The following is a 26,967-nucleotide window of genomic DNA, read 5'->3' as shown; positions in this document are numbered from 1 at the left end:
GCCCTTCAGCTCAAGGCTAGCGCTCTACCACTTGAGCCATAGCGCCACTTCTGGCTTTTTCTGCTTCTGTGGTGCTGAGGAATCGAATTCAGGGCCTCATGCATGCAAGGCAAGCACTCTACCACTGAGCCACCCTCCCAGCCCTAGGGGACTGTTCTTAATTTTAATCTTATTTTTAAAATCTTATTTCAGTTCAGGTGCTGGTGGCTCATGCCTATAATCCTAGCTGCTCAGGAGGCTGAGATCTGAGGATTATGGTTTGAAACCAGCCTGGGCAGCAAAGTCTGTGAGACTCTTGTCTTCAATTAATCACCTAAAAACCAGAAGTGAAGGTGTAGCTCAAAGTGGTAAAACACTAGCTTTGGGCAAACAGAGCTCAGGGACAATGTCCAGGCCCTGAGTTCAAGATCTAAAACCCACCCTCCCCCCAAAAAAAAGCTCATTTGACTGAGTATAGGGGTGCACACTTAATCAATCCTGTCTCTCAGGAGGCTGAAGCAGGAAGACCATAAGTTCTAAACCAGCCCGGGCTACCTATCAGGACAGGACCCTGACTCCAACAAGACAAAACAAAACTCCCCCACAGCTCAAGGCATTCTTCAGAAGTCCCATGCCGAGCTGTCATGGACACTGAATGAGAGAACAACATACTTTAGGTTTGTCTTGAGAATCATAATCAAAAAGGTTGAGTCCTGGATGTGCTTTAAGACTGGACCTGTGGCACCCATCTGTCACTCACAATTCCCCAGGGCTGACTGGGCCCCTGCTTCTCTCATTCACAGCTTCAACTCTGACTCACCCAATGCTCAGGCTGCATGCAGGAGTTTGGTGCCTGGCCCAGGCTCTGCCTTTGCTTCCTCTGCCTCCTTTTGCAGAGGCCTCCTCCTTGTCCTCTCACCATCCCCTGCCTGCTTCCTTCTCATTTAGACCAATCACAGGAACAGGCATCTCTTAAGACTCTGCTGGCCCCTGGCTGGGGACCACAGAACTGCGCTCTCTGGAGAAGGTGTGTTTTTGCCCACACATGTGTGTCCCTCTCCCACAGAGCCAGACAGAGACACCACTAAGCTGAGGGACCACTTTTATTAGACTCCAGCACAACAATACAGCACGGCTTTGGCTTCATGCAGATTAAATATTTGTGACTCTGTTCCCCACCCCCATGGGAGGGAGCAGTTCACGGGCAGCTCCTTCCGTGGCATGTCAAGTGTGTGTGTGTGGGGACATCAGGGGGACCCCTCAATATATTCCGCACGGGGGACAGTGGGGATCATGACTGGGGGTGGAGGTGAGACAGTGGGCAGTTGAGGGGCCCTGGGACCTTGAGTCTTCAGAGGGTCAGGGACCACAGGACCTTGGTCCTTTGCTGGTGCTGATACCAGAGGATCTGGGTCCTTCAGAGGCACTGGGATGATAGGAACTTGGGTCTTCATAGGCTCAGAGATTAGAGGAGCTTGATTCTTTGGAGATTCTAGGACCATGGGACCTTGATCCTTAACTAGCGTTGGGACAATGGGGTCTTGGATCTTCACAGACTCAGAGACCACAGGACCTTGATTCTTTAGCACAGAATCATATCCCTTCAGGTGCTCAGGGGCCACTACATCTTGATTCTTGGTTGGCTCTGGGACTATAAAGTCTTGAGTCTTCATAGGTTCAGAGACCACAGGACCTTGATTCTTTATAGGTGCCATGACCAGGATGCTTTGATCCTCCGGACGCTCTGGGCCTGCAGGACCTTGATCCTTACCAGATGCTGGGAACAGAGGACCTTGATTCTTCCCAGGCTCAGGAGCCACAGGACCTTGATCTTTCAGAGGTGCTGGTACCACGGAACCTGGATCCGTAATTCTTGCTGGAATCATAGGACTTTGAATCTTTAGAGGCTCTAGGACTAAAGGACCTTGGTCCTTGGCTGGTGCTGAAGTGGCAGAACCTTCATTCTTTAAAGGTTTAAGGACCATGTGATCTTGCTCTTTAACTGGCACTGGGGCCATGGGACCTAGATCCTTCAGGCACCCTGGGACTACAGCACCTTGATCCTTTGGAGACCCAGGGGCCACAGGACCCTGATTCTCTGGCGGCCCAGAGATCACAGCACCTCGATCCTTTGGAGGTCCCAGGACCATGGGGCCTTGATCCTTCAGAGGTTCTTGGACCATAGGACTTTGACCTTTCAGAAGCCCTGGGACCACAGGACCTTGATCCTTGTCTGGCTCTGTGACTACAGGACCTTGATTCTTACGTGAATCACTGGCAGGTGGGACAGGGCTCCTGCAAAGGAGAGAGAGGTGGTCACAGTGAGGGCAGAGTTCTGGCTAGGGATAGGGCAGAGCACAGATTCCTGAAGAGCCCTGGGCCTGGCTAGCCTGGGCAGGGAGTCTCTGCTGGAGAGCCAGGAAGAAATCTGGTTTCTGTGTGAGCACAGAACAGGGGCAGGGGATTTAGGGAGGCTCAACTCAGCTATTCAATGTGTTTGCCAATTGATTATAACCTGCAAGTGGCACTTAGGTGACATAGCACTTCCTCTAGACTCAAAGTCACCCAGGGAGCATGGCACCAAAGCCCATTCAGCCTACATTCCATCTAGGCCTGGACTTCTTCCTTGAAGATGGCACCCATCTTGGAGTCCCATCTTAACTATCCATTTGGACCACGCTACTGGCCAGACTACTCAATCCTTGTTTTCAGGGCCTTCTAAGCTTCCTTTCTGTCCTGGTCCCCATCCTTAAGGTGGGGTAGAAAGACAGGGCGGTAGAAATGGCATTGCCCCTTCCCTTCAAGGGGAAAAGTATTTTATCATTAATATTGTTTAGAACAGTTAACACAAAATAATAAAGAACAGATTACAGCCAAGCAGCAGTGGCTCATCTTTGTAATCCTACTTACTCAGGAGGCTGAGGTCTGAGGATCATGGTTTGAAGCCAGCCTGGGCAGAAAAGTCTATGAGATTCTTAATTCCAATTAACTGGCAAAACACCAGAGGCAGAAGTGTGGTTCAAGTGGTAGAGTGCCAGTCTTGAGAAAAAAATTCTAATGGGCAGTATCTAGACCCTGGGTTCATGCCCAGGATGGGTACAAAAACATAAGAAAAGATCACTTTTGATATTTTGTCTTTCAGTTCTCTCTAGACACTGTATCCCTTATTGCCTATACCACCCCACTACCCCCATTGGATAGGTAACTGACTGGAACATCCTGTCAGGTGTCCAGGCCCTGGTCCTTACCTCCATCCCCCTTTCTGCTTCTTCTGTTTCTCCTCAGACCCTCCCCTTCACTTGGTCCAAGGCTTCTGGGCTTACTTACTACAGTCAGGAGCCCACGCCTCTCACCAGAATCCTCCAGGTCTGCTTTGCTACAGCCACCAACACCAACCACTGGGACACCCAAGAGCAGAGAATTTGTGCAAACACCGTCCAAAGGCAAACACTGCCACACTCAGACTGGGCCAGTGTGGAGTCCTGTGGTCTAGCATGCACAGTCCTTCCTCCCAGGCCAGGCTGACGGTCCCAGTGGAGAGTGGGCAGTACTCAGCCCACATCACAAACTCGTGCGTACCTAGGCACATTCTGAATTCGAAGTCAGTTCTCTGCAGAGCTTAATTCAGCAACTCTGTGAAATGCATAGGAAGGATTGTATTACCCCAGATTGGTAGATGAAGTGAGGCCCAAAGATAGGGCTGGGAAGGGACTAGAGTCTGGATCTTTCTGGTCTTCTAGAGTGCCTGACCCCCAGCCGGTACTCAGTATAAGATCACAGAGCCTGCACTTCGGTTCTACTCTCTGATACCCAAGTCAGTAAGTTTGGAACTACGTTAGCATTTTAACAGTCCCTTTCAGGCTTTGCATTTTAGCTGCTGCTTCTTTTTCTTTTTGGCAGTGCTGGGAATGGAACCTAGGACCTTAAGACATGCCTAGGTATTCTACCACTGAGCTACACCCTCAGCCCTTTCCTGCTTCCCAAAGCTGTTCCACTGAGAATTCTACTTGTGAACGCTTTCTAAACTCATGGTGGTATAATTTCTCTGGAACCCAAGCTTGTTATCTACTCATTGGATATGGTAGTTACTTAGAAATTTATAATGATTATAGCCTGGTACAGCAGCTCATGCCTGCAATCCTGGTTACCAGGGAGGTGGATACTGGGAAGATCATGGGCTAAGGCCACCTAGGGCAAAAAGCTTTTTAACAAGATTCCATCTCAACCAACAAGCTGAGTATGATGGTATAGTACACGTCTAGAAGAGCTTGGGCAAAAATATGAAGCCTTATCTAAACATATAACTAAGGTAAAAGAAGGGCTGGAGTGTGTGGTTCAAGTGGCAGAGCACCTGCCTTGCAAGCATGAAGCTCTGAGTTGAAATTCCTATACTGTAAAAAAAAAAAAAGTATGGTTATAGGACTAGAGGGGAGATACATAGAACACATGCCATGGTAGGATTAAGTGGTATGATTGTTTTTCTATTTACTTAGAAGTAAAATTACACATACTCAGATTTTTAGTGTCTTTTTTTTTTTTTTTTTTTTGGTGCTAGTCCTATGGCTTAAACTCAGGGTCTGGGTGCTATCCTTGAACTTTATTTTGCTTAAGGCTAGTACTCTACCACTTGAGCCATAGCTCCACTTCCAGTTTTTTCTTTTGGTGGTTATTTGGAGATAAGATTCTCATAGACTTTCCTACCTAGGCTGGCAGGTAGGATGCATTTGAAAACTGTGATCTTCAGACCTCAGCCTCCTGAGTAGCTAGCGTGAGCCACCAGCACCTGGCCTCTACTCGGATTATTTTTAGTCTGCTCTAGAATCCTGATGTAGAAGCCTTTAGTTGTGTTTTGCATCAGCAGAGTACACAGTGGCACAAGCACCTATCTGTCTTGTGTGGTCACTGTCACTGAGTAGGACAGAGTTGAAAAGAACAGAGTGGTCCCAGGCTGAGCATGATGATGAGCACACCTATCTAGACAGAACCAGTTGTCAAAAATAGGCTCTGAGGGTTTGAAAGAGAGCAGAGCAAGGTTCTGAGGCAGATGCAGGATCTGGACATGGCATCTAACACTTCCAGTTACTGGTGGCTGGTCAGAGGAAAAGTGAAAACCAAATTCAGAATTGAATCAAGAAGGAAATTAATTCGATGTGTCATCTCAGGCACTGAAGTCACGTGGGCAGGGCCACCTGATAGGTCTATAAGGCTCAGAAGAACCAAAAGGTGGGCCTGGGAAGGTGGCTCAGTGGTAGAGCGCTTGCCTTGCATGTCTGAGGCCCTGGGTTCAATCCCTCAGCACCACATAAGCAAAAAGAAAAAAGCCGGAAGTGGCGCTGTGGCTCAAGTGGTAGAGCGCTAGCCTTGAGCTGAAGAGCTGAGGGACTGCGCCCAGGCCCAGAGTTCAGGCCCCACGACCGGACCCCCCCCCAAAAAAAAAAAAAAAAAAAAAAAAACAAAAGGTGACCAGAATACCCTGATTTCAGGGGCTTAGGCTGCAGAATCCACTTCATCAGTGGAACACTGGCACCCCCTGCTGGCAGGGAGATCATAAACAAGGCCTGCCCCGCAGTGTGGGGCCAAGCAACTATTTCCTGGCATGTCCAGGCCTTGGCTTCCAGGTCATATCCCAAATTTCTGCTTATTGAACACTCTCAGCCAATTATGAGTTAATTCCAAATTTTCATGGATAAATAACCTGGTATTTCTTTGGTTAGTAAACTTTTTTTTTTTCCTGAGTGAAGTGTGTAATCATGAGATAGTTTAGAATTAAGATGAGTTACCTCAAACCCAAAGTATTCCTTCTTTTATATTAACTTTAGGGAAAAATAATCTGTGTAGCCTTAGTTAAAAAATGTGTAATATTTAAGATAGTTTGGCATATTAGACTATCATACTGATAATAAGCTCTAATATGTTACAGAAATAATTTAGATTTTAATGTATTTTTTGTAACAAAGTTTTAAAATATAATCAAGACATCAAAAATATTTAAAACCTGTGGTTTGAGGGTAGCGTAAGCAAAAAGTGAGATTCCATCTCAACAAATAAGCAAGGTATGATTTCATACATCTGTGCCTAGCTACCCTAGAGACATGGGTAAAAGAACTGTGATTTGAGGCCAGCACCGGACACAATGGAAAAACCTTATCTGAAAAATAACTAAAGCAAAGCAAAGCAAAGAAAAGAAAAGGCTGAGTGTGGCTCAAGTGGTATAGCAAACACGAGGTTGTGAGTTCAAATCTCAGTGTAGCCAAAAACATTAATCTTAGCATTTCTTCATGAGTAATGCTAGACATTCCACCTAGGTTGAACTTAGAAGGATTAATTGTACTTGTCCCTGGATCATGGATGACTTTGAATGGGTCTGCTCATTACCTAGGAAATTTAGGCTTAGTCCTAGGTAACACTGCAGAACTTGGTCAATTACTTATTAACTAGTAGGAATTTGATTGTTTTTATGTTCATAAACAATATGTGCCTAAATAAGTAAAATAGGCAACACTGAAAACTGTCAAGAATTTTTTTTTTTGTGGTACTAAGGTTTGGACTCAGGTCCTTGTGCTTGCTAGTCTTGTGTTCTACCACTTGAGTCAGACTTCCATCTTGGCTTTTTGCTGGTTAATTGGAGATAAAAGTCTTGAGGATTTGTCTGCCTGGGCTGTCTTTGAATCTCAACCCTCACATCTCAGCCTTCTGAGTAGCTAGGATTATATGTGAGCCACAGCACTGGCACATAGCTTTCTATAACCATTTTTGCTGGTTAATTGAAGATAGAGTCTCTGGTGGACTTTTCTCCCCGGCTGGCTTTGAACCATAATCATTTTGAGCTCAGATTTCTTTTTTTTCCTTCTTTCTTTCCTTCCTCCTTTCTTTCCTTCCTTCTTTCCTTCCTTCCTTCCTTCATTCCTTCCTTCCTTCTTTCCTTCCCTCCTTCCTTTTTCTTTTTCGTTGTAGGGCTTGAACTCAGGGCCTGCACACTGTCCCTAAGCCTCTTTGTGCTCAAGGCTAGTGCTCTACCACTTGTGCCACAGTGCCACTTCCAGTTTTGAGTGGTTAATTGGAGGTAAGAGCCTCATGGGGATTTTTCTGTCTGGGCTAACTTTGAACTGTGATCCTCAGATTTCAGGCTCCTGGGCGTGAGCCATGGGCATCCGGCTCTGATCCTAGATTTCTGAGTAGCAAGGATTGCAGGCATGAACCACCAGTGCCTGGCTTAATAACTTGCTAAAATCTTTAAGAACAGCATATGTCATGCCAAATGTGTGTCTAATATGTGTTTCTTTATTATAAACCACATTTATTTTGCTAGAAAAAAAATCTTTCTAGGATGTATCATTTATTATTCAAACTATACCTTGGCCTCTTATAAATAAAATCTGGAAGGGGCTGGGAAGGTGGCTCAGTGGTAGAGCGCTTGCCTTGCATGCTCGAGGCCCTGGGTTCGATTCCTCAGCACCACATAAGCAAAAAAAGAAAAAAGCCAGAAGTGGCGCTCTGGCTCAAGTGGTAGAGTGCTAGCCTTGAGCTGAAGAGCTGAGGGACAGCGCCCAGGCCCAGAGTTCAGGCCCCATGACCGGACCCCCAAAAAATAAAAAAAATAAAAAAATAAAATCTGGAGATAAAAGCATTTTCCATGCAACAAGTCACCTTGTTGGACAAATTAAAGGTAAATAATGCTGGGGCCTTTCAGATAACAGCCCAAATGGCAAAAATCAAATTTTTATTCATGCTGGGAAAAGCAAAATTAAAATGTTGCTTCGTTATACCATCAAAATTCTGGTGAGTGACAACATTTACAAATAACTGGCACTCCTGCAGAACTTTACCCCATCCTGTCTGTCGGACTCACTTAGGAAGAAGAGAGTGGGCTTCACCCTAGCTAACTAGAGGCGGCTTGCCCAAGACTCTTTCATAGGCAGTTCTAGATAAGCCATCAATCTGTTAAATTAGACTTACCATTTGAAGACAGAAAATTATATAAACAATAGTGAGACTTTTATGACAACTCATGAGCCATTGTATTTTTATGCTTAATTTAAGCGTATTTAATTTAGAGGAGTCAAACGATAAAAAAAAATCTTTCTTCAAAGAGACAGATTTTACTGGTGCTTTGTTTTAGTGCATTTGATAAATCAGGTTCCTTTCTGACATCAAAGCAACCTCGACAGGTTTTTCTCTGCACGAAACAGCCCTCCAGGGGCACTGTGAAACTCGCATCCCACTGGGCAGCCACGAGCCGAGCCGGCTCCAGTCTCTATGAGTCTCAAATGGCTGCCATCTCCAGGGTTCTGGGAATTGTGCTCATGGTGCTGTGGGAGTGAAACTAAGCCCCTCTGGTGGAAGCTGAGCTCATGGCTCGGCTGTGGGAAGTGGAAGTAGGTTGGTCCACCCTCTCTGCCCCCAGCTACAGATCAGCTCTCCTTGGGCATGCACAACCTGTACAACAAAATGTGGGGCCTGGGCCAGCTGTGGATCTCAAGACAGCCTTCTCCCTCCAGCCCAGGGAGCCGACAGTGCCAACCTTTCAGAATCAGAAAAGAACAGCTGGGCTTCTCCTGGCTTCTGTACTGCTTATTCTTGGGCAATTATTCAACCACACAGACCTCAGTTTCCTCATCTGTAAAATGGGGATAGCCAGATAAGCAACAGGGACTGCTGTGACAGACTGGTGTAGTACTTCTTGGTAAAGCACATGGATGGGTGTATGCCATGAATACATCCATCCCTGTAATAAATAACAATGGTTTACTTCCTCCTGAGGAAGATGGGCCTCCTGTCACCCTTTCTTCCTTGCCCGGCACCCGCATGCTGCTGCTTATAGCCTTGAATGCTTCTCTGTGTCTGCCTATCATGCTTCTTGAGTCACCCTCCCCCATCCACTCTTCCCTGCCCAGCCCTGCCTGACCTTGAAGACTGGGCTGGACCCCAACATTTCCCTTCCCATCTGTCTCCAAATTACAGCCACTCTCCACATTCACAAGCCTGTGACTCAACTGTCCATCCATCTCCTGTTCCACCACGAGCTCAGTGAGGGCAGAGACCATGTAGATCTAACACCCTAGCACAGTGTCTGGAACAAAGAACACCACAATCTAGAACAACGAGGGCCAAGCAGAAAGATTTATGATTACTGTTGCCCAAACCTGGCTCAACCTTTTTCCCATGTCCCCAGACAGAAACCTAGAGGCTTCCTGTACTTCTTCCTCTCCCCATGAAACATCACCTGGACCACCAGTTCCCATCAATATTAGCTCCTAATGTTTCTCTCTGAAGATTCCTGCCTCTTTCCTTCCCTCCTATCCCCTGCCGCCTGCTGTGCTATTCTCTCTGCAGACCACAGTCACAGCTTCCTGACTGATGTCCCCAGTCCATCTATCATCATTCTCCTCCAATGCATATTTCCACACAGATCAGAATCTTTAAGAAACCAGAAGATGGCTCATGCCTGTAATCCTAGCTACTCAGGAGGCTGATATCTGAGGAAGGATTAAGGTTTGAAGCAAGCCAAGGCAGGAAAGTCTATGAGAGTCTTATCTCTCATTAACCACCAAAATGCCAGGAGTGAAGCTGTGCCACAAGTGGAAGAGCCCCAGCCTTGAGCAAAATAGCTAAGTGAGAGTGTAAGGCTCTGAGCCAAGCCCAAGTATGAACATAAAAATAAATAAATAAAGCTACCTGATCTGGACACAAATAAAAGATGCTAGCCCATACTAAGAAGCCCAAAGAATAAACACAAGCCTTTTCTGTGCAAAGTTGCATTATATTTACATGAGCCAGGTACTGATGGCTCAGGCTGAGATCTAAGGATGGCACTTAGAAGCCAGCAGGAAGCCAGGCGCCGGTGGCTCACGCCTGTAATCTTAGCTACTCAGGAGGCTGAGATCTGAGGATCACAGTTTAAAGCCAGCCCTGCCAGGAAAGTCCTTGAGACTCTTATCTCCAATAAGCCACTCAGAAAACCAGGAGTGGCACTGTGGATCAAGTGGTAGAGCACTTGCCTTGAGCTGAAGAGCTCAGGGACAGCGCCCGGGCCTAGAGTTCAAGCCCCACAACTGACAAAAAAAAAAAAAAAAAAAAGCCAGCAGGGACAGGAGAGCCTCCAAGACACTTATCTCCAATTAACTACTAAAAAAACCCAGAAGTTAAAAAACCAGAAATAGAGCTGTGGCTCAAGTGGTAGAGCACTAGACTTGAGCAAAAAAGCTCAGAGATAGCACCCAGGCCTGGAATTCAAGCCCCTGGTCCAGCACAAACCAACCAACAGCCGTCCCCCCCCCCAAACTCCCCCTCCTGCCTCCCCGCCTCACACAAACTCTCAAAGATCCACATAAAATTGATCCTAAGTTCAAGACATCCTAAGTCTTAGACACTTCATTTTCTGCCACTTCCTGTTTCCATGGAGATGTCTGTGCCTCCCAAGTTCACATAACAGCACTGGATCTGTTCTTCACAGAGTCTGGAAGCAGAATTATGGAGCCCTGCCTGGCCTAGAGGAGAAAGGGCTTCGTCTCATGGACTTGTACCAGTTTCTGCCCTTGCATACCACCCTGCTCCTATGTCTTCCTAGATTGTCCCCCACTGTACCATGGGAGCAGCCCAAAGGTGGGGCAATGTTCTCCTTGCTTCTTAGGCTTCTGTCCTTGAATTTCCTGCCTTTTGCAGGATTGAAAAGCCCAGAGAAAGAAAGATACCCTTACTAATTCATCAATAATGACGTGCCAGGCTCAGTACAAGATGCTTTGAGTACATACTGTCTCACAGAATATGAAGAGCAGCCTCCTGGAGGATATAATGCCTAACTTGAGGCTAGAAGAGCTGCGTTCAAATGCTCACTCCTTCCCAAACATGAGATGGTGTCAAGGTATGCCAGTCTATAAAAAGCGGACTCACTGACGAGAATGAGCACAGAGTGACTCCTGGGATAAATGTAGTGACAGGGTCAGGCTTAGTAAACATGAGCCCCAGAGAAGGGCTTAGTGATTGGATCAGAGTAGCCGAATGGCTCTCCCACAGCCACACAGCTAGTGAGAGCCAGACTAGGACCCAACACCCTGGTCTACTAACACCCCTGTGGGTGGAGAAAAGAGGTGCTTCACTCACTTGGAGCAAAGATGGCCAAGATTAGCACAGTGGGACCCAGGCCCTAGGTACCACTAGGTCCTCAGCAGGCCAATATTTCTCAGACACAAACAAAGTCCTCACCCAAAGGTGGGAAATATGCTACCTGAAGGAGATTGCCAGGGAAACCATCTCTGGAAGGCTCATTATTCTCAAGAAAGACCTATGGCGCCTCTGTTTCAGTAATTACCATGTTGTTTGGTCATTATCTGTCTCTCCCGCTAGACTATGGCGCTGTGCTCTGTTCATCTTCATGTCACAGAATCTAGCCTGGTATTGGCTGCTATGATTACCTGGAAGGCCTTGTGGGTACAGAAAATGGCTGCTGTGTCGCTTGCTTGCTATCTTTCTTCTCTCGTTTCTTCTCTGTTAAGCCCTGTGCTGTGGGCACAGAAGTGACTAAGATTTGGGTCCTGACAGACTGGTGAACACACCTGGAATGTGATGCCAACACCTAGGGAAAGGTGTCACCATACTGGCCCTTACTCTTACTTATCAGCCTATGTCTCTTCGGTCTCAAGGGTATCTTTGAGAGCAAAGATGCCACACTTTTCTGGGGAAATTATTCCCTGTCTGTCTCATGAAAACACAGCTCCACAGAGCCAGGCCACAGGTGTCTGGGGCTAGGAGGTCAGACCTGGGTTACAGGACCTTGATGGGGGTCTACCTGGCCCTGGAGGCCTGGGGTAGCCTATTTCTTGCTGTCCCAATGTTTAGATCCAAACAGAAACCTGTATTTCTGTCCGCTCTGCTCCCCCATCCCTGCAAGACCTGGGTCTCACCACTCTGGAACCCTCTCAGGAAATGTCATCCTGCCTCCCCTGGGAGAAGAGACAGCAGTGCTGTCCTCAGTCCCCATGGTGCTGGGAAACATGCCACACAGGAGAGCTCAGTCACTTGGTTTCATCCTGACTACCGTCCTCCTATCTCACTTGGCGCCCATCTCTTGTGTGAGCCCAGAACTAAAAGCTGGGTCAGTTCTTTCTTGGGCCACTTCCTTTGTGAAACCACCATGACCCCCTCCTTTGTAGTTGCCCCCTTCAATCAGCTATCAGCTTTCCAGATGCTTCTAGACTGGACTCTTTGAGGATAGGGACTATATCGCTTCTCTCCTTCCTTCCCTTCATGCCCTTCCCCTCCCTCCATTTCTTTCTTTTCTTCCACAAAACACACCATAAATCCCTATTGTGGGCCAGGCCATTGAATACAGTAGAGAACCAGAGAGGTGTAGCACAGGCTTAGGCTAGCACATAATGGGAGGCAAACCATTCTAAATGAAGCATTTTACAAAGAAGTCACACAGGATGGAATGCTAACCACCTCACTCACAGGACATACTTGTCCTATTCTTAACTGCCTTAGCCCTACATACAATATGGTTCTCATGATGGATCAGCCCTGCAGAAGTAGAAACCAGGTTCAGAAAGAGGGTGTAAGTTATTCAAGGTCCTTTGGATAGTACATGGCCGTGTAAGGACCCTCCCAGAAGAACTCATTCTCTACAAACACAGAGCTTCAGAAAGTTTCTGAAGCAGGTTCAGCTTGAGCTGTCCCTCATGAGTCCTGGCTGGAGTCAATGAGTTCTGCAGGGCTCAGCACAGAGCTCCCAAGAGGTACAGAACTTCCGGCTCAGACCCTGCCCCCCCCTAAGACTGTGTGGCCATTCCTTCACCTCAGCTCAACCCAAACCTACCACACAAGGCCTCAGATTTACCTCTGCCATTCAACAGACCCTGACAGAGAAGACAGCCCCAGAAAACAGCTACTTCCTGGCCCAAGTGCAACACACCCCATCAGCACTGGCTAGCCCCACCCGTGAGGCTGCAGTCGGTCTTCCAGCCCAGGGTCAGAGTCACCGCTGTGACTCATCACTGCAGAACAGCAGCTGGGACCACAGCTAGGGAGATGCAGCCGCCACAAGGCTTGTTTCTGGGTGGAGGCGGGGTGATGAACTGTACCTCAACATCATGTCTTACATGATGTGACTTTTTGTTTTTAGAACAAGGTACCTCTATGTTGCCTAGGCTAGCCTCAAACTTAATTTGTTAGCCCTTGAACTTTCTGAGGTGCTGAGATTACAGGCATGCACCAACATACCCAGTAACTCATACTCCATAGTAGGAGATGGTTGTTTCTGGAGGAGCAGGGAGGAATCCTAGCCATGGCTCAGGACAGGACAAAGAAAGGGTTTTAGAGTCATCCAAATCCTGTCTCATCACTTACAAGTTGTGTGACTTAATTACTTTATCGATTTCTTTTTCTGCAAAGGGGTCATGCCTACAGATCCTATCTTTACTATGAGGATGAGGTGAGACCAAATATATAAAGGCCAAATAAATGTTTTTAAGGGAATGAACAAACTGAGTCAACTTGAATTTGTCCTTCTGAAGTTCAAGGCAAGTTGTGCTAGATGACTAGGGGTGAGGGGCTCTGTTTTCTGTCCTTTAATTTATTATTATATACCCATATATAATTATATGAATTATAAATTTATAATCTCCTGCTGATTCTTCTTGAGAACTGAAGGCTATGTTTCATGTAGAGCTAAATTTGGTAAATACCTTTTCTAGAAGGACCAAATAAATTTCCAGTTGCATAAGAAATATTGTAAAAAATCTCTTGTCTCTGTTAATATCAGGAAGGCAAAGTCAAGGGCAAGGCTAAGTATCTCCAGGGGCTGCCCAGAATCTGATAATCCTGCTAACGACTTTTTGTTTTTTTTTTTTTAATGTGCAGCACTGGACTGAGGCTGCAGACAGAAATGGCTCAGTTCTGGTCTAACTCTGGGCTCCTGGGAACATGCAAATACATTTTTGCTCTCTTCCCAGCCCATCCCCCCCCAACATTTAAAGCAAAGGATGGGATCTCAAGCAATAAATCAAAATTGGTTTCCTGTATCCAGAGGGGATCTGTTCAAATGAATGTGTAATTGCAAAACTGGAATCTGTACTCCATGATTTATAGGGTGTACTCTGAGAGGAAGGGCCCAGAGAGAAGGGCAGATATAGGGCTGGAGGAGGAAGAGCCATGAAAGCCAACTAGGTGACCTGACTCTTAAGCTCTGTGTGGCAGAGGGGGAGTAGCTCCAACCTGCATGGCTGGGGATGCAGGGAGGTAAGAGAATGGGAATTTGCCAGCAAAGCTCCTCAGAAGCTGTGCTATTGATATGGTATTCCTCTTTCCAGTTCACAAAGGATTTTCATGGGCTCTTCCATCAGCCCCTCACAAGTCATGGAAACAGAAACAGAAACTCCTTGATATCCACATTCTTGGCCCCTTTACTCCAGACTACAGAAATTAACAGATCATGACAACATGCCAGCCTTGCTGGTCCAACTCTTACTTCCTGAACTTGGAAGTCAATAGATTTGGAGAATGATGGATCCTAGTATTATTATTTCTTTGAGGCTTAAAGAAATTCAGAGACTCAACCAAGATCACACAGCTGGCCGGCAGCACAGCCTGGATTTGGAAACAGGCTCCACCTCTGAGCTCGGTGTCCTAAGCCATGAAACCTGGGGTGGGTGTGGTGGGGAAGAGTGGCTTGCTCTCACCCTGGAGATAACATCCCTGCACTGAGTGGTGGATGGGATGGAACAAGGCTACTTCCTAAAATCACCCTGTAACCAACAGCTCATGATTTTCTGGAATCAAGACTGTTTAGAGAAAGAGACATCCTAAAAGGCAGAGATATGTTGGCCCAAATGTAGGCTGGGCATTATAAAATCAGCTGCTGACTGGTCCCTGCCAGTGCCACAACCATCCTGTTCCTATGAGGGGCAGGGCAGTTATTACTCAGAATAAAACCTTGTAGAGACACCATGGTGAATGCATGGACACACGATGAATATGGTCATTCATTCATTGACTCACTCATTCATTTCATATTCAATTGACCCTTCAGAACGCATTCTCTGTGGTAGACATTGAGCCAGGACTTAGAGCTACAAAACTAGACAGAGGAGCTGGTCCTTGCCCTGGGCAAGCACAGTACCATGGGAGACACAGGACATATGGAAATCCCACGATGAAGACACACACAGGAGGAGACATCTTACCCAGCCTGGGAGGTGCGGGAAAGGCTTCGAGGAGCAGTCCCCTGAGCGGAGTCTTGAAGGATGAGTTAGCCGGGTGAGAGGCAGGAGAAGGGCATTCTGGGCAGGCAGGAGAGCGTGGGGAAGGCATGAAGGTGAGAAGCAGCATGGCAGACTGAGAACAAGCTTCTGCAGGCTGGGAGGAGCACGATGGTTTGAAGCAGGAGTGATATGGTCAGATTTGCACGTGTATAGATTCCCTCCAACAGCTTAAGCCCGTAGCAGTAGCAGGAACTGATTTCTCTCTGTATCTGAAATTCCCTGGCCTCTGGTAAAATGTCTGAGGCCAATCTGTTGAGATCATTATGTACAATGCCAGTGGAAAAGTTATTGTAGGCCACTTATGTGAGGTCAGGAACAAATTTAAGCTCAATTGTACTGTTCAAAATCAAAAGCACTAAATGGATGGTGATCCTATTCCAGGTATTGGGAATAAAATTTTATCTTGTTCCTGAGCTTTTGTGCTCAAAGCTGGTATTCTACCACTTCGCCACAGCTTCACTTTTGGCTTTTTGGTGATTAATGGGACATAAGAATCCCATAGACTTTTCTGTCAGGGATAGCTTCAACGGTGATCATCATATCTCAGCCTCCTGAGTAGCTAGAATTACAGGTATAAGCCACTAACTGACAAGTATGTTTCTTAAGCAGAAACATTTCTGAGTGGAAATGTTACAATGAAATCCCTCCTTGCTCAGCTAATTAAAAAAAAATCATGCATTCCAGCTATCCAGTTAGTTAATTTTGGGGTGAGATGATTGGTCAGCTGAGTCAAAATGTTTGAGCTAATGGTTTGCAAGGACCTGATCCAATTTTTATTTTTCCTCCATTTGTACATGGATTTCAAGATTTGTAGAATCTATTGCAAAGAAGCCTGTTGCAGGGCATGGCATGGCCCAACAAGAGTGGAGCCTTGTGGGGTTGTGGTGAGGAGGGTGAGGGAGGGGGTTGTTTTTATTTAATATTTCACTTGTTGAAACTACTCATCTCAGGCTCCTCCTTCAGGGGAGGGGTAAAGTAGCCCAGGTAGTGGAGTGGGGGCCTGGGTTTCCATCCTTCCTCCATCTTCCGAGAGCCCCTCCTGTTAAGCTTCCTTTCCATTTGTTACATGGGTCAAGCCCCTGTCCCACAGCTTTCATAGAAAGAAAAGCTTCACAAGCGAGCAATAAGTAGAAATTATCAGAACGTTATTCAGTCTGTGGACTCAAGGTAATTCACTAGCTGGAATTCTTTAGAAAGTATATTTTTTAGAGCATTTGCCTTGTATGTGTAACAAGCTTGTTGTTAACTGCATATCTATAAGCAAGAAAGTGAACACACAGCTTTCAGGCACTAGAAAGGGCAGGGCCTAAAGCAACATTTCTGGTGTCTGCCATAGGGTCCCTTGCACTGTCATGCCAGGTCATCCACTCTGCTTCTCTGAGTTTACTATCCCCATCTCCAGAGGAAACTAAGGCTGGGAGGAGAGGTAGGACTCTGCACTGCCTAGATCTATGAGAAGCAGTGCTTAAGTCCTATCTCACAGACCTACCTTCCTTTCTTCCTTCCTTTCCTTCTTTCTTCCTTTTTTTTTGTTTTTTTGTTTTTGGTCGGTTGTGGGTCTTGAACTCTGGGCTTGGGTGCTGTCCCTGAGCTCTTTAGCTCATGGCAAGTGCTCTACCACTTGAGCCACAGGGCCACTTCTGGTTTTCTGGTGGTTCATCGGAGATAAACGTTTCACAGACTTTCCTGCCGGGGCTGGCTTTGAACTGTGATCCTCAGATCTCAGCCTCCTGAGTAGCTAGGGTTACAGGCATGAGCCACTGGAACCCAGCTTCCTTCCTCTTTCTTTTCTCGCTCTCATCCCCATCCTCAGGGCTTCATACTTGCTTATTTAGTGGGTGCTCTACCACTTGAGCCATGCCTCCAGTCAAGCCTTTTGCTTGTTATTTTGGGGATGGAATCTCAAGTACTTTGCTGCTTCACAGCTGGGTTTGAACTGTGATTCTCTAGATCTCAGCTTCCAGAGTGGTATAAGCCACCTGGTCCCAGCTCTGTTGCCTATTTTTCACCCCTATCCTTTTGAGTTATCTTATTTTTTCTCATTTTCTTAGATTATTCTCAGTGTCTTCATATACTTTTCTCCTTCCTGCCTGCCTTTCTACCTGTCTGTTTTTCTCCTGTCTTTTTCACCATCTCTCAATCCCTGCTTTGTATCTCCCTTAACTGGTCAAAAGTGAGCGAACAGAGTTTAATACATTTGCTTTACTTATTGAACAGTTTTAGATTTCTGCCTCATATAAAAATAGACAGGTGGATGGAACATTTCCTATTCATCTGGAAAACAAATATATAGTTAAAAAATATTACTCTTTGTTGAGTCTTGCCTCCCCCTCCACAGGCCCTCCCCTCAACTCAGAGCCAGAGCTAGCCACTGAATAAAAGTCTCGCCCTAGGGCTCTGAGCCTAGAACAGGAGCAGACCTGAGGCATGGCATGGTAAGGTGAGAAGCATGGAGGGCATGCAGGGCATGTTGCAATGGGAGCGATGGAATGGAAACCCCAGTCAGTAGCCACCCAACTGCCTGACACCAGGCTTTTCTACCATCGAGTGCTGCCACTCTCTGGCTTTTGCCCTGACCCCACGTGCAAACTATCCCTCCACATCTCTGTTTGGGCAGATCTCTCTGCACAGCATGCTGGGGTGGGAGTGGGGGTTCAGTTCTCTTCACCTGGGCAACACCTACCCATTGGCTGAAGTCCTTCCTGATCCATGGAACCAGCTAGAATGGACTCCTCCTTTATGGCCCCCCTGAGATCAGAGGTGGGTTGTCTCAGTCATCCTGGTTTCCCCAGTGCCCAGAACAGGGTCTGGCACACAATAGGTATCCAATCAACACATAGTAGAGAAAACGAAGAGCACAGATGTCTGCCCCCAACTTCACTAGGAGGATACCAAAACAATCAAATAGCTCTGGCCTTAGGTTCTGCCCCAGCCCCCTACTTCCCCATTTCTGGACCTGCTTGCCTATAGGCCATTGCCTAGACTACTATATCCTGCCACCCACCCTCCAAGGTGCCCCAGGATAAACCTGTGCTGCATCAGAGTGCCCAACTCCCCAGCCTGCTTGACCCAGGTCTGAGCCTCTCATGGTTGTTCCGGCACCCCCATAGACACTCATGACTGTACACTTCAGACTCCACCCAGTGAGCCAGCCAGCCCTTGAGGGTGAATCTTCCAACATGATCATAGATTAAAGGATCTTCACTGTCTCTGCATGTAGAAAAAGCCAAAATTGACACTGCCACCAGCCACAGGGAGGGGAGAGATGATCTCAGCCTCCTAGCATGGCAAGGCAGCCATCACTAGTCTGGTAACATGAGATTAAAACATTACACTACCTTGTTGGTCAGTCAATCTCCCGGTCCATCTTCGATTTTCCCAACACTTAGCTCTGACTGCTTGCAATCAGTATCTGAGAGGCAATCTAAAAGAGTCAAGCTGCATTCTGGAGAAGCCCAGGCCCAGCACTGGGCACAGCTCATCTTGTAGAGAACGGATCAAATGCCAAAGGCTAGTTCCTTCACCTACTCAGTTGGGCCTCACCAAGGAAATAAGATCAAGAAAGTGGTGTTCGTCTTTAGCATTTATTTATATTGGAAAAACGGTTGGGTTGTTTTTACTGAGCAAGCACAGACCACAAGCACGTCACAATCAATTGGCTATACATGAATTTTTTTTTTTTTATCATTCTCTTACTAACAGCAGGAATGAAATAGCACCAAGAGAGGTGTGCGCTACACATTACATAGACATCTGTGGTTATGCAACAAAACCTAGGCCACAAAATCAGAATTAGACACTTCTTGTCTGCTCAGTGAGGCACAGCTACAGGGGCTGGGTGAGAACCCAGGCAGCGTATACTGAAAGCTGAGGAAAACAGTGCACAGCTTTGGTGGGATTTTTGCAGGCAGGCCAAGCAGACAATGGGAAAGACTCCAACCCAGCTTTCTGGCCAGGAGAGTGCACGGAACCCCAGGGAAATGTACAGAATGAGGGACAGGCATAGGAAGCTTGGTCACCTTCACAAAGGCAACACTGAACACTGCTTGAGGAACCAAGATCCGTTTCGTTCAGTAGGTTTGGGAAACAGAACGAGACTGGCTGAGTTTTATTTGTAAACAGTAGAAATCAAAGGAAGTTTCTTGCCAGTGAAGTGACACACATTCAAGAGTCAAAGTGAATGGCAGCGAGTATGTGAAAAAGAAGGAGTTCATTAACAGCTTGAAAAAGACACTATACAGATCACCTAAAGTCTCAGGCAGGGGAGGGTAGGAAACAGAGCCCTGGGGCTGAAAGGTAGGTAGAAAGCCTCTGGAGCTTTGGACATACCAACTGGATTCAGTCACAGCACATATACATGTGGTGATGTCGTGTGTGTCTGCCTGTCTGTGTTGTTGAGAAAGATTTCTTTATGCTACTTGTCCAGTCTAGCACTGTGCCTGACACAAGACACCCAGTATGACAATGCTGAAAGAGTGATTCCCTGGGCCCTATAAACCCTGATTCACTGTATTTGCAAAGCACAGAATTCTTCTACAGGGAAGTCAGAGCCGTGGTTCATGTGAGCCCATGTGACTAACATCACAGTTGGAGGAGCAACCATACATTGGCAGATTCTCTTGATAGACTTTTCTGGCCAATGTTACAATGGGCTAACAAGTAGCCCCAAGCAGAACAACTCTAGGCATCTCCAGACAAGCACCATTTGCACCAAGACTTCCTTCTCCAGCTTCGTTCTAGTTTTTCTATTGTTAAACAAGGGCCTTCCATGCACATAGTGAATTAATTTGCAGACTTTCAATCAGCCCCAAGGTGACGATGAAGAAACTAGTGTAAACAGATCACTGGATACTTGGAGAAAGAGCTGTCTTCTCCCAAGCCAAAAGGGCTTGAAGGGATGTTTGAGGTATGGGACCCTCCATACCTCATGAGCGCCATACCTCAGAAGCCTCCAGGAGGCTTCTGCAGCTCAGAATGCTGCACAAGACAGGGGCAATACAGGGTGTTGAGTGATCCACATGCTCACAAAATATTTCTGGTAGACATTTTGGGTTCCCTCACAAGCACTGGGGGAGGGGGGGTAGGTGTCATCACACAATTCCCTGACTAATTCCTACAAGTCTAGCACAGCCCAGGTGGCACTTGCTTGTCCTGGGGACTTTGGCCACACACACACACACAAACACACACACACACACACACACACACACACACACACACACGAGTACAGCAAGAGATACTAGCTAATTCCTTAGCAGGGCACACTCAGAGCCCACACCTCCGTCACAGAAATGCCAACCAGAAGTTGAGCATGCTGGTCTCTCATGGAGCAGAAGCAAGAGTGACTTAGGGAGGAAGCACTGTCACACTTTTCGCCTAGGCATCTCAGAAACAAAAAGTCCGCTACACCTGACCTTCCTCTCTGGTTACCTTAGCCAGTTGCTCGGCCGCATTGATGATGTGCAAGCACAGATGGAGGAAAGCAGACTCCCATGCTTGGGACCTTCCTAAGGCATGTACAGCACCTTCTTCTTTTAATCCCTTCTGGTGTGGCCTCAACCACCAGCAGCCTACCTATTACTCAGTATACAGTTCAAAGCCTACCGACAGGAAATGAAGCACAGGCACACTCCTAACAGAAGATTCTAGAAGAGGACTTAAAGTTAGAAACAGGTCCATTTCATTGATATTAAGGCCAAGGTTATTGTTGTTTTTGTCTTTAGAATTTCCATAAATATGTTCAACTGCTGAAGCTTAAGCTGAGCTTCCATAGTCCCAGATCATCTTTGGAACTCTGGGAATTAAAAAAAAAAACAACACCCAAACATTTATCTAAAGTTCAAAATCCAGCAGTGACACAGACTTTGGGAGGAGCAAGAGGACAGGGCTGAGAGCAGGCACAGCCAAGCTCTAGCAGGAGGTGTGCTTGGTGGCCAGGGAAGTCCTGTCCTTTGCCAGCTCAGCAGCGAGGGCACAGCCAGTGAGCCTGGGTCCCTGGGCTGGCGACAGGGCCACCCACAGAAGAAATAGGGTCTGTGAAATAGGATCCCTCCACACAAGAAGCCAGCCCAAGAGGTCCCAGGACACTTAGGCACAAGGCAGCTGGGAAGTCTCTAATTAATTTTGTGGCCTTTTTTTGTTGTTGAGAGGGAAAGAAGAAAGAGAGAGAGAGAGAGAGAGAGAGAGAGAGAGAGAGAGAGAGAGAGAGAGAGAGAGAGAGAGAGAGAGAGAGAGAGAGAGAGAGAGAGAGAGAGGAGGGGGAGGGAGAGGGAGGAATAAAAGGAAAGTGCGGTGACATTTACTCTTTAGCCTCAGCCAGTTTATTGCTCATCTCTTTACTTTGCTCCTTATCATCGGGTTTGGCGGCGACAGCACCCTCTGCACTCTTTTTCTTGGCGGCCTGGCCTGACACCACCTGTTTGTCTTTGGCCTTCCTTGGGGGCTTATGGCTCGCTGAGGTCTTTTTTGGTTTGGAACTCTGAACACTAGGCTTCTCCACCTGCTTGGAGAGACAGACAGACAGAGCACAAATATAGGAACACAAAGGGAGTGGGTGGGATAGGGAGAAAAGACAGAAGTGTTAATGCAAGAATCTCACTCAAGGCAGCATTTGATGCTGAGGGAGAGCAACATAGACAAATTTTGGCTCCTCTTCTCTGTGCTCCCGGGTCAGTCTATGGCAACACCAGCTACATGGGCTCCCTACTCTGCCAGTCTCCCCCTGGATTACCCTTGACAGTGAACCACATCATTTTTTTCCTAGGATCTGTTATCCCTCTACCTTGTTACCTCATTCAATTCAGGCACAGAGTTTACTGTAGTCCATAAAATGGGGAGAGGCATGGGTCACCTCTGCAATGCTCTCTGCCCTCTGCCACAGAGGGTGGGGCCCCATTTTCCAGTCTGGTACTGAAGAGGCAATAGGAGTAGACCTTCGACCACTCATGAAGTCCAGGATTCATGTGAGAGGGGCCTTGTCTCGGTTGTTGGATGCCATGGTATACTTCCTGTATAGCTAGGAGAACAGGTATGAACTACCACACGCAGTGAGTGAGGCTTCACCTGAAGCCTCAAGAAGATTTTGCCTGAGTTGTCCTCGAACCTTGATCCTACCAAGCTCAGCCTCCCAAGTAGATAGGATTACAAGCATGAGCTATCACACCCAGCTTAGCAACACATCTTGTAGCAGATAGGTCCAGTGTGTCTTAACAGACAGGACGCTGCTGGTGGGTGTTTTATCAAGGAAAGAATGAGCAAGAGTTGGGTGTGTTCAGGGACTGAGGAAGGAAGGGAACCAGGGTCTGGTGGCTAGATTGGGATGGAGAAGGATACAGAGCCAGGGCTGGATGGGAGAGAAGCCAGATGAGAGGGCCTGCCACCCTGTAACCAGTTAGGAGCAGAAGAACAGCTCTTTTAAGACAAAGGGATTCAGGGTTTGGTAAGATCTGCCATTTTTTTTTCCTCTCTAGATTTCTTAAACACAGATAGTAGTTCTCTGGAAATTTGCCAGCCTTTAAGCTGTTTTTATTTTAGATGTATATCATTTGAATTTAACAAAGGTTACAGTTGATGCTAAAGAGGAAAGGAGTTATTTGACAGGAGCTGCTGGTGGTGGGTGGGGGGGGGCAGGTGGCCCCACTCCCACTCTCTGCTTCAGCATACCCTCCGGTGTAGGCTGTGCTATAGACCTCCCCCAGAAAAACCACCTCTTACCTTTGGGGGTTCCTTGAAAGGTTCACTATAAAGGCTACGTATTCTTCTGCGATCGATGATCTTATTGTCAGCTGCAGTGGGTTTATTGACCTCCCCTTTGAACTGGGCACTGTAGCTGGTCTCATGAGCCATCTTGTCATCTGGGGGCTTGTACTGGGGCTTGGCTTTGATTGGTTTCACAGGCTTGACATCTGTCCACGCTCTGAATTCATTTCTGTCAGTCAAAGAAAGCAGAAGAGATACGAGACATCAAATGACTGCAAACAACACTTCTGCCGCTGGTGCACACGCTCCAGGCTCCAGATTAGTGCTTAGGGCACTGGTCAAAGCATGGCCACTTAGCATCCTGTCATCCTGAACACAGACAAGTCTACCCAGGTTACGGCAACAGCAGTAGAGCCTCAGGTAGAACACACAGAGCGAACACTCAGGGTCCCTCTCTGCTCTGTGACACTATAAGGTCATGGGTAGGCAATTCTCATCTTTAGGCCTTGTTTGCCCAGTTTCCAAAATGAGGCTGAAAACCCCAGGCCAGGCAGTCATTTATGAGTCACACAAATATCAGGTGCCTGATAAGTGCAAGGTTAAAGAGTTCAACTTTTCTTTTTTATTGTTGTTTTTGTGCCAGTATGGGGCTTAAACTCAGGGCCTGAATGCCGTCTGTCCCTTAGTTTTTTTGCTTAAGGCTGGTGCTCTACTCTTGAGCTACACCTCACTTCTGGCTTTTCTGGTTAATTGGAGATAAGATTCTTACAGACTTTCCTGCCTAGGCTGGTTTCAAACCACAATCCTCCTATCTCAGCTGCTGGATTGGCTGGGATTACTGGTGTAAGAGTTGGAGTGCCAGGCGCTGGTGGCTCACGACTCTAATCCTAGCTACTCAGGAGGTTGAGATCTGAGGATCATGGTTCAAAGTCATCCTCCGCAGAAAAGTCCGTGAGACTCTTATCTCTAATCACTGGAAGTGGCATGGTGGCTCAAGTAGTAGAGCATTCACCTTGAGCTTTAGAGCTCAGGGACAGTGCCCAGGCCCAGAGTTCAAGCCCTGTGACCAACAAAAAAGTTAAAAAAAAAAAAAGTTGGAAGTGACACAGCACAGGCACACATTGTGGCCTATGAACAATGGCCAGCTCCTTTCCCTTTTTCATAATGCACAATCTCTGTTGTCCAGAGTCTTAAGGATCATTTCTCTCATTGAATAGCAGAAACATTTCTTCTTATAGTGCCAGAACTTTAACAACCCAATCACTTTGAGTTCACATCTTAAGTAAACCACATGTCCTGCTATCATATGGATGTCACAACTAGGATTTGCACTGATAAGTGCAGGTGTAGGAGAGCCTTTAAGTGATTAGGTTTGAGTGACAATTGTCCTGGCCCTGACATCATCCTCATTTGCTGTCCCTTCCACCTTTTTTTTTTTTTTTTTTTAAGCCTTGGTGTAGTTTTGGAGTTTGCAACAGTCTCTTCTGGTTTCTAATCAGCTGTTTCTAACCTGACATAGAGCCAGGCAATTGATAGTTGACAATATTTGACTCTGGGTAAAATGAATGTAGGTATAGCTGGAGGCCTAAAGCGTTCCCCTGGGTAAGGGCATGAGACTCAGTATGGAAGTTCCTAGGCTCTGGAGAACTTGCTCAGGCCTGTGTGCTATCTGGGGCCTCTGGACACAGCTTGGACTACATAGTGATTTGAGGGTGTCTGCCTCTAGCTGGTAAAGCAGGCCTCCTGCTTGGAGCCCTAGTTTCATTTGTCAAATAAGGCTAGCACTGATGCTGTCAGCTGATAAAGCTAGCTTTGTCACTCAAGGTTGGAACTCTACCACCTGAGCTATACCTCCACTTTCAGCTTTTTGCTGATTATTTGGAGACAAGTGTCTCAGATTTGCTGGCTTCAAAATGTATCATCAAATTCAGTCTCCTGGATTGCTAGGATTATAAGCATGAGCCCCTGGAACCTGGCAACACGTTTTGCCCTTCTGCTCCTTGGAGTTCTCTAGCAGAGAAGGCTCTTAGGTGGAGAGAACCCACTAAGAGACCCTCCTCTTAGCTTCAAGGTTACATTTGGGGTTCAGCTCAGGCCTGCGCTTGGATGTTCCATCCATATTTCCTATCACTGGACCAAATTATCTAGTCTTCCCTGTTAACCTGTCTTCTCCAGCATTCAAGGAAGGAGAGAAAGACGGATACTTACAAAGTGGCGAAGCTCAAAGCCTGTGAACCAAGCTGATAAAAAGGCACCCCCTTGGGGCCACACCAGATCATAAAGAAAGGAAAAGGTTATCGCAGAACAATGACTTGAGCATAGAACATTCTAGGCTCAGTGAAATGTAGACAGATTAATGTGGTAAGGAGATGCAGGGAACCTGGGCCAGAACAGAGACAATATATTCCTGGAAAGAGATAAACCTGGGTTATATCTCTGCTCTAGACCACGCTGCATCAATTCTCAGCTGTTTGTGAAGGATTTAGAGGAGTGCTAGTCACAGAATCCAGGTGAAGGTTATGGATTTTTCTGTCAGAATGACAAAGTCCATGGGAGATAACTTTATCAGAAATGTATTAGGCTGCATTACAATAGTGTTTATTCAAGAAAAACTTATCGCAGATCCCCTGCATTATGAATATGTCTACAGCTTCAGCCTCTAGAGCCCTGGCTGTTAGATAGAAACATAATAGGCAACTTAAAAGATGCTTTTGCAATCCTGGTAATTAACTAAAATAAATCTTCCAACTTTGCATCTGTACCCTTTATATGAGCTACTCTCTGCTGCAGTGCTTTTGCAACCTGTCTGTAGGAAGAAGTGATGATTTTTGATAATCATTTTGTGTAGAAAGCAAATTGCCCTTCAAAGAGGCAATGTCTTCTTATCTTAAATAGCCACAAATTCAGACCACCTTGTTCCTGTTCTGTCCCAATAATAAAGTGAAAACTTTTCTAGAACTACTCCAGGGACAAAGACTGAGCTAAGGGTCAGCCAGGTGGTACCTGTGACATACCTCTGCATACCTTTCTCTCTCCCTGCCCCCAATTCTCCCTATTTAACTAGAAGCCAGTGTCTGTACCTCTGAAGATAGCTGATGATGTACTGAAGTCCTCCTCCCATGGCTGGAGGAAAGAGAGCCATGTTATTGACAAGCCAGGTCCCAGGAGGGGGAAAAGGGGAGGCATGAGGGACTCAGCTCTAGAGATGGTTTGGCCTTGGAAAGAAAGACTTGTGGAAGAATAGTGGAAACCATTCTTTCAATTCTAATGTGAAAAAGGCTGACATTTACAAGAAACAAAGAAAGAATTGCACAACGAACCAGCTTTACTGCTGTGAAGAATAGAGCTGCTCCAGCAAGGGCTGTGGCTTGAGTGGTAGAGCTCCAGCAGGAGTCCCTGAGCCCAAGCCCCAGTTTCAGTTCCATTCCCAGCCAGCACCCCCCAAAAAGAACAATAAAAGAAGAGCTGCATGTGTTAATTGGTACAGATCACTTCTTGACAAAAGTAGAGACTTGGAATAATGGATTACATTCATATAAAAATTTCATTTCTCTTCCCATAAGCCCTAGATTTATTTATTATGTATCAAGGTACTTGGGAAATCAAATTTTTTCCCTATCCTCTACACAATAAAATTTTCAACATTTCTCAACTGCATTATGAAAGAAAACGATGGTGCTTTTAAGTCTTAATGGTCTAAAACCTTCCTACAGACTTCTAAGTAATTTATGTTGTCATGGAAACATGTCAAAGCTATGTTCAAAAAGCTTGTCTGGATTTGTGATATTAAACTGTCCTCAGTGAAAGGAAGCAGACTCCGTTGTGAACTTGATGGCAGTCATTAGAGGACACTGTCAGGTGCCAAATTATTGTCAAGATGTGGTTAAAGAAAGTAGGATCTATTGGTTTAAAAAAACCACTCTGCTACCTAGGAAAGGATGGGAGAGGCAGAAGAGAGGGTATATTGAGGGGCAATGAAAGTGGAAAGACATGATCCATCCATCCATCCATCTATAGACAGGATAACAAAGTCCTC

At 46.4% G+C, this 26,967-nt stretch overlaps 1 protein-coding gene across 3 annotated transcripts in view; it reads right to left on the bottom strand.

Annotated features, from left to right (window-relative positions):
• Positions 1-1,078: 1,078 nt before the first annotated feature.
• Map6 (microtubule associated protein 6) overlaps positions 1,079-26,967 on the bottom strand; it is a 64,708-nt gene continuing 38,819 nt past the window's right edge. The window contains exons 2-4 of one of the 3 annotated variants that reach the window (XM_070034985.1): positions 22,947-23,160; positions 21,536-21,735; positions 1,079-2,274 (exon numbers count right to left, since the gene is read on the bottom strand). In XM_070034985.1, the coding sequence (XP_069891086.1) occupies positions 1,227-2,274; positions 21,536-21,735; positions 22,947-23,160 (1,462 nt within the window). In that variant the 3' untranslated portion in view covers positions 1,079-1,226. The remainder of the gene's footprint in view (positions 2,275-21,535; positions 21,736-22,946; positions 23,161-26,967) is intronic. The other 2 variants (XM_070034986.1, XM_070034987.1) reach the window with 2 other exon arrangements.

The sequence above is a fragment of the Dipodomys merriami genome, unplaced genomic scaffold (assembly GCF_024711535.1).
Source record: "Dipodomys merriami isolate MVZ:Mamm:240054 unplaced genomic scaffold, mDipMer1.0.p SCAF_25, whole genome shotgun sequence".
Lineage (NCBI taxonomy): Eukaryota > Metazoa > Chordata > Mammalia > Rodentia > Heteromyidae > Dipodomys > Dipodomys merriami.
This window is presented reverse-complemented; position numbering and strand designations above follow the sequence as displayed.